The following is a 15631-nucleotide window of genomic DNA, read 5'->3' on the forward strand; positions in this document are numbered from 1 at the left end:
TACTTACACTTCCAAGTTTCACTTCAACAATATTAAAAAGGACTAAAATTGCAATTTGATTTTAAATTAAACACAAAATTGTACATAACTGAAATCATACACAATTTCTTCTACAGTCTACTTTTCTGTGACTCTTAGGTTTTATGTTTCAAATCTATTAAACCCAAGTACATTAAAAAAAAAAAACAAAACACATGCACTTCTTCAACATCAACTTGATTCAATATAGAACTACCACAGACTGCAAAAGCTTCTTAAAAAAAATCTCCAAAATCTACAGTCTAGTTTCACAAAGGACATCATCTTAGCCTCTTATCATGAGATTTAGTGCTAGATCCTAAACCCAAATTCCCCTCTAATTTGAACTGTCCTAAGAGAGAGTTTTGGGTAAACTAACAGTTCTCTGAAACAAATTAAATAGAACACTTACTGCTTTATACTACATATTTATCATGTACAGACACTTGTACATTGCAAGAACTATAAGGAACAATTCAGCAAGCTTGACAACTTGAGACAGTGGAACACCATAATGATATTCCAGTAGCAAAAGTCAGGCTTACAAGTACAGTTGTCAGGGAAAAATCAAATATTAGATGGATGACTAAATGTCATGGATCAAATACTAGATTTTTCAGCATTTCATAAAGTTCTAGAATCACAGAAGAATTAAAACAAGTAAAGCCTTTCACAGGTTTGTCAACTGCAAAACATCCAGAACAGATGCACCTTCCACCTAATTAGTATATTGTTCTCTCATCCATCCAACTCTGCCATAAACCCAAACATTAGTAAATATATAGTTCTCTAAGCACCTAAATACACTGGAAATCTACTCCAGCTAACTTTAGTTAACCTCTGGTATTCAAATATAGTCATTCTTCAAGTTTAATGCATGTGTACAGACTACTGTTATCAAATCACTATTCTGTTCAGATCCCAATCCGTTACAGAATACAAAGCCAAATCATTTCTAGGTGCTATAAATCAGTTTAGTCGTAAGTTACACGAAGTGCTTTGACGCATCTCAGTAAGAGTTAGTAAAGAAGAGACTTCCAAATTTTAGTTATGCTAGGAAAATTTTGCAATTTTTTTTTTTGTGGCAACAATCCAGCACGACCACTGTGTGACTGCAGCAGTCTAAATAAGCTATAAGCTGTCCTGAATATCATGACCACCACAGAATGTTCAAAAACTGATAAAAAAAGACCAGAGGTAAAAAAAAAAAACCAACCACACCAAAAAAAAAAAAAAAAACCAACAAAACAACCAACTCATAACCCTGCTGAAAATTTGAAAATTAGTTTTTATACCACATCTTCAACAAAATCACACTGTTTAAAGTGCTTCATTTTTTATCTCAATGGCATCATCATGGCTGCATTAGTTTGCTTCTGATATAAACCATCTAACATTAGGAAGCAGACATTAAAAACTTAGCTCCATTCTCAGAAAGATCCTTGTCAAGATTACAATAGCTACAACTGGTACCTACTCAAATGAGAGGAATTTAAACTTCTGAGAAATATACCACTTGTTTCCAGATGCTACCATTTAGCAGTAAATCTTGAACCAAGCCAAAGAACACAACCATTACAATGAAAAAGCGGTTTAAGAATTAATGACATTCTCAGTGTTTTGGATGTTCTTACGCAGCATGCAGGAGAGAAGTGACAATACAGGAACACACAGAATATTTAGGTCAGAGGTTTGAAAAAAAAAAAAAAAATTCTTACCTTAACACCTTGAATGAGACCATTCATTAAAAATGTATGATGGGAAAACGTTTCATGTAAGACCTGACAGGGAAGAAAATCATTATTTTAATCAGGAGAGACAGGAGAAAGCTGATTCTGAGTTTAAATTTTACTTCAAAACCTGGATAAGTCTATTGGGACTTGTTAAAAAAGTATCTTATCCCAGAATTATACTCTTATTTCTCTTCAGGGGACAATATTGACAAGGTTTAATATCAATTTATTGTCATAAATTCTTCTGTTGGCACAGACAGCACTGTAATGCAGAGACAGTTTGGTTTGGGATACCTTCTCAGAAAGGAGATCAATGTAAGCACAACACATCTCCATCTGGTACCAGTTACAGAATTTTTGAGGTAGATAATTCCTTCAGAAGGTTGACTCAATTATCACTACTAATTAGGAGTGAAAATGTGATTCAGCTAACTTACTCTGTCAAGAAAAAAAAAAAAAGTGTTATATTCAGAACTGCCCAAAAAGGCATTGTGAAAACTGTTTCTGAACAAACTGCCAGTAGTCACACAGTTAGAAACACTTCTGATGAACAAGCAAATGATAAATACTAGCAACAGTTCTGGGTGTTTCAAGTATCCCTTAAGTACTGCTATGAATTCATTTAAGGTGCTTTACCGGCAGTCTTAATTCAAGGGCAAGCATGTTAATCTATACTAAACAGATTTACCATAAATATGAAAGAGAGTTAATAGGCCTCACAGGTGCTACTGTGTCAATTTTAAGTTACTGCAATGATCAAAGTGTGTATGCACACACACTTCAAATTCATTTGCTCATTTTATCAATAGATAAGTGTCAACAACTACAAAGATTATTTATATGCATATTTAGAAAGGCACTAGTGTCACTGAGAAATATCAGCATCATTTTTCAAGAATGAGATTCTCACATCATAGATTTAATAAAGGTTCCCATGTTAACTACTGGTCAGATAATTCTGCATATTTACATCCTTTTTTCCTTCTGTTCTCATCTTCTGTTTAGATATTTAAAACAGTTTTCCAACAGTTTTACCACTGATCTTATGGTATGAATTAAGAAAATAAGAGTCAGCATTCAAATGAGAGATCTAGAAAGCAGATCTCTTCCAAGATTAAAGAAAAAAAAAAAAAAAAAAAAAAAAAGGAGCAAACAGGAAGCTCACAGAGCCAAATATAATTATCCTTCTGTAAAGTGTTTTCCAGTATTTTTCCTGGGAGGCAACCACTGCTGATACTGGTGGTTCAAGCTTTTAAAATTAATTTCTGTTACTTACATACAAGAGAAATTCAAGTTGACAAACTGGTAGAGGGAACCGCCTTACTCAAGTCCTACTGCTAGAAGGATGTACATATTCAAAAGAAGATTATATTGAAGACAGAATATGTCATTAAGTGACTAATATTACTTAGGGTGATTTACTAATATTGGCTTACAAGCCCATAAACAAGAGTAAGAAATACAAGCTTTGGGTAGTCTGTGAACAAAATAGCCTTTGTGTGCTTTATAAAACCTTTACATTTTTTCTTCTCTAAGTATAGCATCACATAACAAACACTACAGCTTTGCTGACAGACATATAAAGAAGTAAAAAAGCAATCTAAAAAATGAAATTCAAATAATCACAGCTATCACAGTATACATGCAATTTATTTTGATAATGCACAATACAACATTTTAACCTGACAATGTTGACAGTGACCTGAAGAATAATGACCCAACTACGAAAAATTTGAGTTATTATGAGCTTTGATCAATAGGTCAGACATTTCCATTTCTGCCCTTCCTACCTGACAAACCTGCTTCAGCAAAAGTGGGTAGCTGGCAGTTCAAAGGCTGAACCTTGTTCATAAGCAAGCTCTACATGACTTCTAGTACTGCTGGCTGATCAGTAAGCCAAGGTAAGTCCCCACACGTACATTACAAGACAGAAGGGAGCAAAGTATTAAATCAGATTTAAAATTATTTAAATCAAACAGTAGCTTTTCAGTGTGTGCAAAGCTGATTACAAATAAAGATGTTCACCCCCAAGAACACAGAAATAATTTACACTTGTGTAAGGCAAGTTAATCATTAAATGTAACTCAGTAAATAAAGTTTTCAGTCCAACGCAACAGCCTCATAAGTATTAAGATTCAAAATACAAGACATTCAAGACCACAACTGTACCAAATCCATATACTCCAGTCAAAATAAGATTTTAGCTTTACATTAGAAGCATCTCATAACACTCCCATTAGACACAGTGCAATGATAAATATTAATTGCAAGAACTAACATTTCAGCTGCATGTGACTAACAGTACAAATTCATATGGAACTATTACAACTGGAGTACACTACTGAAGAACACACTTCACAGTTTTATTATAGTGAGGGTTTTTTTGAAGACTGCATAAGAATTACTATTTGCACATTACCCCTTTAAATGAGAAGTGTCAAGCTAGGGTAACTTGAACATTTTGGTTAAGAAAAAAAAAGAAACAAAATAAAAAAAAAAAAAAAACCAAGAAAGACCACCCAGTAAGCTTTTCCACATTTTGATACTGGCAAGATGGCATGACAGGATGGTAATTTAGTGAGACATCTACTCCGTTAACTGATTGTATGGACTTTTTTACTATCAGGCTATGTTAAAAAGATTAGTGATTGACTTTAGGAAAGTTAGACAAACACCTTTCAAAAGGTATGTAGATTACTTTATTTTGAGTTTGGGGAGCAAAAAAACCTAACTCCACGGTCTTTCAATCCCACAAGACCTTGCTTGTCATGTACTCAAAGTGCTCTCAGATATCATCTGATGAAAACTTGGACTAATAGACTTCTAATGACTTCTCTCAGGCAGGCTTGATTTCAACAAATAAGACCCGTCTTCATAGGAAAGGCTTCACATCCTATTACCAAACACTCAAATTATCTGTTCATCTGGAAAATAACCACATTCCAGAACAGGTTAAATACTTACAAAATCCATTTCTTACATGAAAACCTCGAGCCATTTTCGTTATATCATCTCCCCCTATTCTCTCGGAGGGTGGGGGGAGCAAGAGAGAGACTGCGTAGTCTGGTCCCGATGGGGGCTGAACTACGACAGCCTTTACATTTTACTTCGAGTTACATGCTAGCAAAACAGCCAGTCCACAACAGCATACAAATTTTACTATGGGATGCACAGTTTATTCAATCATTATGACTGGAAGATGAATTGAACTATGAAGTCTTAAAGAACAGTCAGAATTTCCAGAGCGACTTTCATCAATATACTAAGCTGATGTAACTTTTATTTGCCTTTTAGAGTAAAAGAGTAGTACAGTGTTTTGCTAATTTACTTTTCACTATCTTTTAATCTTTCAACAGCCCGGATCTCAACTATGCTATACTACCGTTGCACAGTGCTGAATGTTAAAGACTCCTGGCATTCAGTTAATGAGGTAAGCAGGAAGTGTAAAACACATTAAAACTCTGATCCCTAGGAATTAGCAAATTAACTTTTGTCATTATTGCCAAGGCAACAGTTGATCAGTGATACTTACCGTTAGCATTGGAGTTGTCAAGAGCCCCCAGGCAAAGAATTCTAGAAATATGACCACCACTGCATGGTATACGCTTGGCCGACCAATACCTTGTTGCTAAGAAAGAAAAACACATGCAGTAGTTGCACACATCCCATTCATTACATATGCAAAGATCTCTTACAAACATATTTTGAGCATAACCAGCTTTCAGGATGATCTACTACCAAGCCCTTGGAAACAATAATAAGCCAAACAAGAGTGGAGAAAAGTTATTACTTTTAAGTAACTATGCACAACACCTCCATAGCAGTGTGACAAGCAATGTAACTCTTCCTACTTCTAGCTCCACAAGCGACAACGGAAGAGATCTGCTTTGTGAAGATCACATCACCATCACAACAAAACTGCGACAATGTACATCATCAGAAGAGTACCAATTTTTGTATCTGAAACTGACAAAGTATGAGAAAGGAAGGGGCAAGTTATGACATCCGTACAATTGCCAAACAACTGATTTCATACTTGTGTGTGCCCATAGACTAAAGACCAGGGATTCTACTGGTCAACAGGTAATCACAGGAAGAACTGGAAACTATGTAAGTGCTCATAATGCTGTGAAACCACTGCCATTCAAGACCCAAGGACTGGATCTCAGACAAGGAGATCAGGAAACTTTTTATTTAGACAAAGCAGGCAGAACCCTTGGGTAAAGTACATTCAACCAGAACTGCTCTTTTCTTTCATTTCTACGTGTCCCTTGCCATAGTAACTTTTTTACAAAGTTTTGGGACTGTAAAATTACTCTTTCCCTTTCCCCTAATACTTGTCCTGTAGAAGATTGTTTTTCAGTGCTTCTAGTCAATCCAAAACCATTACACTCCCAACAGGCTGGCAACTCTTAGAAAGGAGCAGTACAGCACTCTCATCTGGTACCCCCATATCTACCTGAAGTTTACCCAAAATAAAAAAGGATATGTTTCTTGCATGTTGCCCAATCCAATAATGCAGGATTCAGTTGAAAAGATATCATCTAGTGACAACCAACTAGACTGTGTGATTTCAGCAGATGGAGAGTAGAGAGAATATGAAACTCAGTGTCAAAAAAGTGAAGATGGCCTATGACGAATGCAGAACAGAGACACATTTGGTGTTTCTCCCCTGCCTAGTATGTTTCATCTAGATTGGCAGGAATTACAGGTTTAGGAAACACCTCCATTACAAGATTCATTTCAGCTAACCATCTACAGTAAAGATTTTTAAAGAAATTCCTACTGCCTGGACACTCTAAGCACCCAGATCTTTAATAATTTTTAAATCTACCAGAGTTTATCAAAACTTGTAGCAGCAAACTAAAAGTAACCCAGATATCATTTTTTCTAGGTAGTAAGATTCTAATTATTTTCTACATTGCAGCTTGCTTCAAAGCTTGAGCAACAACTCTCTTTCTCCTGGGAAATAACATGATAATATCATAGATCAAAGATTATCTCTGGGAGGCTGACAACTTTCAAGCATTATTAACATTTCTCTGTAAGCTACCATGCAATTTTTATCTCTAAATAGCAAAGATTCCAAAGATTGGGGGGGGGGGGGGGGGGGCGGGGGTGTGTGTAATCTTCCTCATGTAAGAAGTCTGCAAGTACCTCTACATAATGTAATAACAGTTTCAAGAGTTTTGACACTTATGCAAATGTCTGCATTATGCAAACAGGAAAATTCACTGACATTGTCAAATGGAGCAATGCAGACAGTTACTTCTGGATGCCCATCTTTTCTATAGGTCCTAAAATGTCTCATTATAAAAAGCTTTTGATTTTTAATCAAGGATCAAGTTGTTGTCAAGAAAAGAAAATAACTTATGACTGATCGTGCACACAGCTTGGACCACTGATAAAAAAGCAACAAAAACTCTTTACTCATTCCAAAATAAAAAAGCTTTTAGAAACACTTTACACTTGCTTTTAAGATGAAGCTCCCCTAGAAGTAATGGGTGTGGCTCATTTCTACTTTGAACTTGTTGCAATGGCAACAGAATGCCACTGCATGCATTGTACATAAAGAATAAACTTGAGACACATGCAAAAAATTGTTATAAACTTGAAGAACAAAGAGCTTTAGGCTTATTGAACTAGACAATATAGAGACAACCTACTGAATTCTACTGCTATGGGCTTATTTTCTATCCACACAGACCTTCTTCATATGACATCCCAGTGTGTGGGCTGAGAAACTACGTATGAACATTAAGACTGCTTTCAAATGCAGCTGCTGGTCAAGCTATTATACTTGCACAATCAATAACAAGCAAAACATTACGTAATCTCAGATGTTCAACAATAAAAGTTTAATGCCACCATTAAAAAATCTGAAGTCCTAGAAGTTCCAACAAAATGTCTACTATTTCTACAATTTTACACTTCTGCTCCTTCTATGCTTCTTTTCACCTATACCCAATTCTAAAAAACATTTTTTCTTCTGCCTTTATTGGAGGCAGAATAAATCCAAAAGTTAATTTGAAGACAATAGGGAGAACTACTGGGATACAATATAGACAGCAGAACATAGCTGTTGAACATTAATAAATCCACGAAAAGATGTCAAGATCATAAAACCAGCTGGCAAGGAATTGTTCATAGAAAAGGGGAAAAAAATGCAACATAGTATCAGTAAGAATACCTTATCTTAGACATTTTGAAGAAGTGCCAGTACAATTCACCCTAAAAAAACTCCACAGGAAGACAAAATTTTATAGCCAGTCCCAGATCTTCAGAGCAAAGCTAGAACTGACAGTATTAATTTATATACAACTTCCATATACAACTATTGATCTGTTAATTCAAATCTGTAATTTCATAATCTAATGGCTGCAAAAATACCTTAACATCCAATTTAAAACATGCTTAACTGTTTGTTTCTCTTAAGCAATGTGCTTACTTCCAAACAAAACCACTTCTCACTGTTTAAATCCCGAAGTCTTCCAGAGCACCTTTCAAACTTTTCCCATTTTGATGAGAGCCATATAGTCCTGCTGGGTAGGTTAAGAAAAAGACTCAATTAGATAAATACAGCATGCTTTTTTCCCCTCCCATTAGGGTGAAGCAGCAGAGCCCACAGGGCTGGACACTCATTCTCCATCCTCAAGGGGTATCAATACCCAACTGGAAAAGTACTAGGCAACCTGCTCAGATCTCACAGCTGATCCTGTCCTGAGGAGCAAGATAGATCTCCCTGAAGCACATTTCCAACACTCCTGTTACCTCTCAGGCAGATAACAACCAAACTCAAACTGAACTTCTGAACAGACAATCACAGGAACTTGTCTTTCTCCTCCTACACTCTCCTCCGGGAAATTATTTCCCACCAGGCAGTAGGGAGAGCCTGCTAGTTGCTTGTTCTACTTCAGTACATAGGCAAGTCCGCAAACAGCACTTGCTGTCCTTCTATGCTATGTAAACTAACATTCAAGTGCATTAGTATGAAGATTTTTCTTACTTTTTAAAAAAGTGTCAACAGAGACATTCCCCTTCTACAAAAACTAACTGCTACAAGTACTTTTTTTTTTTTTCACATAACCACACCTGCACTGCAGTCCATTATGTCAACTCTCATGTTTCCAAGAAAACAAAGAACTGAACTAAAAGAATCAGTAAAACATTCTGAGAAACATGCTTTCCTGTATGAATCATTCAGACCTTCACACTCATGCCAAATTATAAAGGGCGTTCCCCTTCCACATTTATCCTCACTGTTTTCTTAGCCTCCTCCAAAACTTCAACCATTTCAAATGCAAACTTTTCCCGGTATGCTTCACTACATCACTACTTAATCATTTTAGCTTATTCTAGTACAAATATTATGCTACCAATCCATCTCAATATGTTATGGGTGCTCTTTTCTCCACATGTATTACCCAGGTAGCTCTCTGGGCATATTGCATGTTTACTTTCAAGTGCCTATTGTCTTTAATTTTCAAACAGAAGTATATTTGTTGGAACTGGTAAGAATTCATTCAAGTGCAAAAACGACCCTGAATACCTTGGCTGCCTTTGTCACATGAAGCAATCACCAAGTGATTATGTGTACAGACCTCAGTCTAAGAAATGTAACTTGTACGCAGTGCAAAAATACACCAAATACAAGTGAAAGTACTTCCCAATAGAGTACAGGCTTTCACATTTTAGATGTGCCTTGTGAGCTGGAATATAAAGCGTAACTAATTCAGCTCCTACATTGTCTGAACTTGTATTTCAGTTGCAAAAAAAATGCCTTAAATAGATCTGTATCTGGACGGTAAGATCATGATGCACTCTCTCAAGCAAAAGCTAGGCTAAATCATATTTCACAGGTCTAAAGTATCAGAACCACAACCCGTTCAGAACGGAAAAGCCTATGCAGATTTTGTAAAGAGAAACTGCACCTTAAAAAAATTCCTGGAGGTCTCAAAAGAACATGTAAGGATAAAGGAGATCCCATCAATAAGCCTTCTGAAAATTCAGGTAAACATAATTAAAGACCTTCAGCAAAGGCTCTTAAAGCAAGCAAAAAAGGGTGCAACCTCTTCATAGGAATTAAACAGTAAAAAAAAAAAGTCTAAAAAAATAAAATAAAATATACAGGATAAACTAAAAAAAAAAGCCAACAATCTGGTTTCACAGCAGAGGGAAATTACCAGGTGAGTTCCACTGCTCTGCCCTAGGGTCTACGTAGTTCAACACATTCATAACTGAGCTGTAAAAAGCATGAAAGCAAAGTGACAAAGTTCACTGATGACAAAATGCAATTCATGTTAGAAAACTTAGAGAGCTATGGTGAAGAACATCAGAAGTTGATGGAATCAGTAAAACAAATTAACTGGCAGATTAAAATTAATGCATGATAAATTTAACCAATGCAAAGATTAAAAACCAATTTTAATTCTACATATAGGATGACTGCTACTTAGGAAAGTGATCCTGGAGAAAACAGTTCCATGAAAGACACCAGTTCAGCACTCAGCAGTGATTTACAAAAGGTATTCAAAGGTACATCCTGTTAGGAAAAAGATTATAATTACATTACTGCACAAATATGCAATCTGCCTGCCTTGCTAACCTTTCTGGTGTTCTAACCATTTTTATTAGCCCTACATAAAGATCCTCCCTCATATCCCATGATTCCCTGTTTTGTTCAGAAGCTTTAAGCAATACACATTGTTGAATAGTCTATTTTACAGAAGCATAAGAGGCCCACAGAAGGACAAAGAACATTGCCAAAGGTATGGAGGAATGCTGAACTAGGTTCCTGCAAGCTGCAGTCAAAATATCTGCTGAAAGATACAACTGGGATTTACTGAACTGGGAGTGACGTGAAGGGTGTGAAAACAATTGTCACTGCCTTCTTATACTAAAAGACAAGAAAATAAGTAAAGTGGGACTTGAGACAACAAGTTTAAATTGTGTGGCGCTTCATGCAATTTACTCTCGGATCTAAAGTGTCTCAACACATCATTTTTTCTGTTGAGAACACATTCCTGTTTAAGTTTAGACTGGACAAGGAATGTATAAACATTAAAATACCATTTCTGGTTCAGTCTTTGAGGCTGAGGCCATCAAGAGTAGGAAGAGCATCCAAAAGAACAACTACCATACACCCTGCCACATTCCGAAAGCTCAGCTTTAGACAGTACTGTATTGTTTAATTAAACTACATTTTACTGAAATAATATATAACCAGCATATTATGCTATACCAAATTGCAAGTTGATTTATCCATTGCTGAAGTTTTCTTCCTACAATGTAGAAAGATGTATGTTACTGAGAAACTCCTCTAAAAAGCTCAGGCTGCTTAGTTAATTCAATTGCTTCTCCACAGGATAGATAATTACTCAAGCTTATTGCCCAGTGGTTAAGGTTGAATCTTCAGTACTAAAATATCAAATCTAATTTATATAATTAAGTTTCTATTGCTGAAGCCTAGCATACTTCTCTCCAGACACAAAATCTTCCAGATTGCTACAACCTGGAGGATCAGTAATAGAACACTCAGAACAGTACGAATATAAGTAAGAGTGATTTGTTTTTCAAGACAGCAGCTAACCACTCCTGGTAATGGTTGAGAGTTCAGACTCAGTGTTAATTTAACGTGATGGGAAGATTCAGAGTGGCACTGGCAAGTCAAGAAGGCAACACTGTTTACCTCTAATTATTCAGATTTAACAGGAAAAATAATTTTTGTGTGGGAGAAAACAGTGCTCCACAATGGACTAAATACTCAAATTGCCAACTTGAACAATGTGCTTACTACTAGCAATTCACTTTAAATCCGACAAGCAAGAAATTTAAGAAACCAGCTTAATAGACTGAAAGGTGTTTCAGTAAAGTCTCGTAATATTTAACCATGCTGCCCCAGTTTCAACATGCTGCATTATTTATTATTATTAAACAGAACAATGCTAGTAGTAAGGGTAAGAAGCTGTAATTCTTCTGGTATATACCAGTTGTACTTTGCTGGGTAAAACTGTTCAATGAATAAAGGCTGACAGACTTCCAAGATGTACAGTTTAAAACTTCAGAATGCTTTCATTATGTTTCTACTTCACAATAGATGAGGCATTTTACAATGTTCAAGAACATGTAACAACAGTATGATTAATGCTCTAAAGAGATACAGAGGTGTGTTTTCTCCTTAGATATGCCACTTGCAGACTTCTCCCATAAGAGCACTTTATTTAGACAGTACAGTACTGGATTTTGTCAAAAAGCTTCCTTAGTGTGGCATTATTTTACCGAGTTGCATAGAAATGAATTATGTGGTATGAATAGTCTGAATGTCACAATAAGTTTTACACTATCAGTGTTCATAATTCAGATGGAACAAGATTGCACAACCAGTAACAAAATGTCCACGGCATCATTTACTTCAACTTCTGAAGCTCACTGAAATCAGAGTAATATAGCCAACAAAAATTGATTCAGTTCCAGTGGAATTTACTTAAACATACTATTGTTCTTACTAGTTTTGAGCCAGTAATTCAATTCATAAAAAGTCAATTGTTCAGTGTTTATATTTTAGTTCTTCAATTCAGTGAAGCCAATGCATTCAACAGGGTGAGTCAGTTACAGATATATCAAAAACCAGAAGCTTGTTACTCCCAAACTGGAGGGGTAGGGGAAGAAAGCCTTGTGCAACCTGACAGACTTAATCATACTCTTCTGCTTTGTCCTTCTGATCTCATGTGACAAAAGAATCAGAATAAGAGTTAAAATTAAAACATCCTTCACAGACAAAAGAAGCAGCTCAACAAGATTTCACTTCTGTATTTACCTCTTTGTAAGCAGCCCAAAGGGCAAGCTTCCACTTCCAAAAGCAAGGGATGCACTCCCACTGATATCAAAGAGATTTTTGCACTTAGGTCTAAAGCCATGAACCAGCCCCTCATATTTCAGTCTGAATAAGCTCTTTCAATAGTCTAGGCAGGGGGAGTTCTAGTAGTATGACAGCCACATGAGAATCACAGGGAGGTGCAGGAACTGCAATAACAAACTAGCAAACAGACTGTTCAGGCAGAAATTGTGAAACAGACCTTAAGCTGACACACGTATAACTGTCTTACTGCGATATCAATGTAGAGAAGATAAGTCTAGAGCCCCATGTCTTTCCTTCTTGCAGGAGCTGCATTATAGGAACACAAAGTCCCTTTAACAAACATTCCATCCATTAATTGAAAAACACGTTAGCATCTTCAGTTATATATTTCTTTTCCATTTGAGTTTTACTCTTCTTCAAAGTTAGAGAAAGAAAACAAAGTTGATTTTAAAAAAAAAAAATTCTCTACCTGTAACCTCCATTTCCTACTCTCTGTTCATATTTAAATAAATTCATCTGTTTTTCTTCTATATAATGACATCATCCTTTACTTCTGTGCTGATAAAACTGAAAGCTTAATTTCTTAACTAAAAAGTTAACTGGCCTCTTCTACAGTTACCTTCCTGTTCTGGCTTCAGATTGGGTTACTGCATCATATGTACCTACAGTCCTAAATGGGAGTTGCTGTACACAAACCTAAAATGGCAAATATACCATACAGCAGACATCAGTTGCACTTCTTGAAGGGTCCAATCTGGAATTACGCCAGCTGTGTCTCCCAGACACAGGTGCCACCAGCTCCAGTTCCTCTCCCAGCTCAGTTGAAAATTAACTTTATTCTAGCCAGAACCAGGATAGCAAGACATAACCATTTCTAAAAGAGAACTGAGAGACTCAAATACAGAAGTGATCCGTTACAGGAAGTATGAAGCAGTCACTTCAGAATTAACTTACATAAAATAACTTAATTGACTAATGAATTCCATAGAAGAATATTTTTTCACATCTTCTCTGGGTTAATCACATATTAAAAGTACCTTAACACCTTCAGCAGACATGATTAAGGGACAAAGAACCTACTGATATCAAAAAGATGGTGTCAAGATTATTTTTTTCTACATTCTTGAGCTCTAGCCATGATATCACATTAACGCTACACTATTAATGCTCAGCTAAAGGTATTATAAGTTCATTCACCTCGTGTTACCATAAAACAGTAAAGTATCCTATCTCCAACAGCAGAGATGCTTACCCGTGGAAGGGTAGGTGACATATATAGCAGATACTGGCTCCTTGACACAAACTTAACATTGTTTTAAAATCTCTGGCATAAGCAGTGCTTTCAACATATATCATTTTGCGAGTAAATTAATATTAAATACATTATTCAGGAATGCCCGAACCTGAATAGAGTCTAAAAGTTTTAATAGCTAGTAAGTCTGGTTGCAAATAAAACTTACGTGATTTCAACTTGCCAAAAAAAAAAAAAAAAAAAAAATCATTGCAAGACTTTGTCTACTTTGGTATCTGTACCCCTTCAAAAATCATCAATAACAGCATAATCTGTTTTGTTACTTTGTTCCCCTGGGTTCCTTTACTCCCATCATACGCTCTGGGGTCACTGCCAACAAAACAGGACGGGTTATATCATCTCAGCCAGGAGCATCCTGCCTGAGACAAGCCACCTATCCCCACCTACCGCAGAGAGCTCAGGAGGTGTCACCTCTGATCTGTTGTTAAGGCATCTTGTGAGCGTACACAGTACAAAGTGAAAGGCTTAAGCCACTCGAAAGACGTTTCCGCTGGAAGTAATTACATACCACTGCCACACTTAGAAACACAACTGTCTTAGAGATGCTTACAAGTGAACACACAGACTGCTCCTTTCCAGCTCCTTTTATTTGCACAAAGACATCTTAATGCTTAATGTAGTGGGAAAGCATGAAACAGAAAGAGCAGTAAGTTATTAAAATTGCATGGTAACTCTATAGTTTCGATTACCAAGAGGCATACTCTAGAACTCGAAAGGAAAACTAAGCTTTACTTCCAGGCACCTCGAATTTATATACTTTAAAAGGAAACTTACTCACAACTACCTGCTTACAGGTGTCGCCTCTGCCCGGCATAAGCCTGTAACGAACGACCGGGGGCTGGCAGAAACGCGGGGTCCGCGGGAAGCGCGGGGTGGAGCCGGTCTGGCCCCAGGTGCCGCCCGCCGTAGCCGGCGGGGGCCTCGCACCCCACGGCACCCCCCTCCCAGAAAGCTCCCAGGGACGCGGGGACACCCGGAGAACACGCTGGGGGCGGCAGCTGGCCCCTCACGGGCGAGGAGGCGCGGCTGGCGCTGTCCACCGCGCTCGGCCGGTCCGGCCCGGCCCGGCCGGCCCGACCCAACCCGGCCCGGTACGGTCCGCACCGCAGCGGCGCCCCCAGGGCTGGCGGAGCCCAGCGCCCCCCAGCCCACCCCGCACTCACCGCGCCGCAGCCGCCCGCCTTCAGGCCGACTCTCTTCACTAGCATGATGCTGCTGCCCCGCCCAGCGCCGCCGCCCTCCCTCGGCGGCAGTGCCGCAGGCGCCGCCGCCGCCGCCTCCTCCTCCTCCTCCTCCTCTTCTCCCTCCCGGGCCGGGGCTGGCGGCGGCTCCGGCTCGGGGATCATCTCGCTCCCACCATCCTCCCGGAGAGGCCAGGCCGGAGCAGCAGCGGGAGCAGGGCTGGCCTCCGCCCGCGGCCGCCTCCGCCGCCGCCTGGGCGGGGCGCCACCGCCGGGCTCACGTGACCTTCCGTCTGGGTGGAAGTGCTGCCGGCCGGCGGGGCGGAAATGGCGCGGTCGGCGTCCTGGCGGTTCGGGGTGGGAGGTGCGCGGCGCGCGGCGAGGCCGTTGTGGACAGTTTAACCGCCGTTCTCTTTGGCGAAGTAGCACGTGTGGACTTGAAAGCGTTTCTCTAGATGACCTTTTTTTGAAGTTCTGTGTTGTTTAAAGTAGACATCGGCATTTTAAGAAGAAGACTGGATACCATGAA

At 38.3% G+C, this 15631-nt stretch overlaps 1 protein-coding gene across 1 annotated transcript in view; it reads right to left on the reverse strand.

Annotated features, from left to right (window-relative positions):
• SLC71A2 (solute carrier family 71 member 2) overlaps positions 1–15314 on the reverse strand; it is a 33295-nt gene extending 17981 nt beyond the window's left edge. Inside the window, exons 1-3 of the mRNA XM_086770899.1 lie at positions 15085–15314; positions 5284–5379; positions 1737–1799 (exon numbers count right to left, since the gene is read on the reverse strand). Coding sequence (XP_086627025.1) covers positions 1737–1799; positions 5284–5379; positions 15085–15267 — 342 coding nt within the window. The 5' untranslated portion in view covers positions 15268–15314. The remainder of the gene's footprint in view (positions 1–1736; positions 1800–5283; positions 5380–15084) is intronic.
• Positions 15315–15631: the final 317 nt, after the last annotated feature.

This window comes from Chlamydotis macqueenii, chromosome Z, assembly GCF_036417535.1.
Source record: "Chlamydotis macqueenii isolate bChlMac1 chromosome Z, bChlMac1.mat, whole genome shotgun sequence".
NCBI lineage: Eukaryota > Metazoa > Chordata > Aves > Otidiformes > Otididae > Chlamydotis > Chlamydotis macqueenii.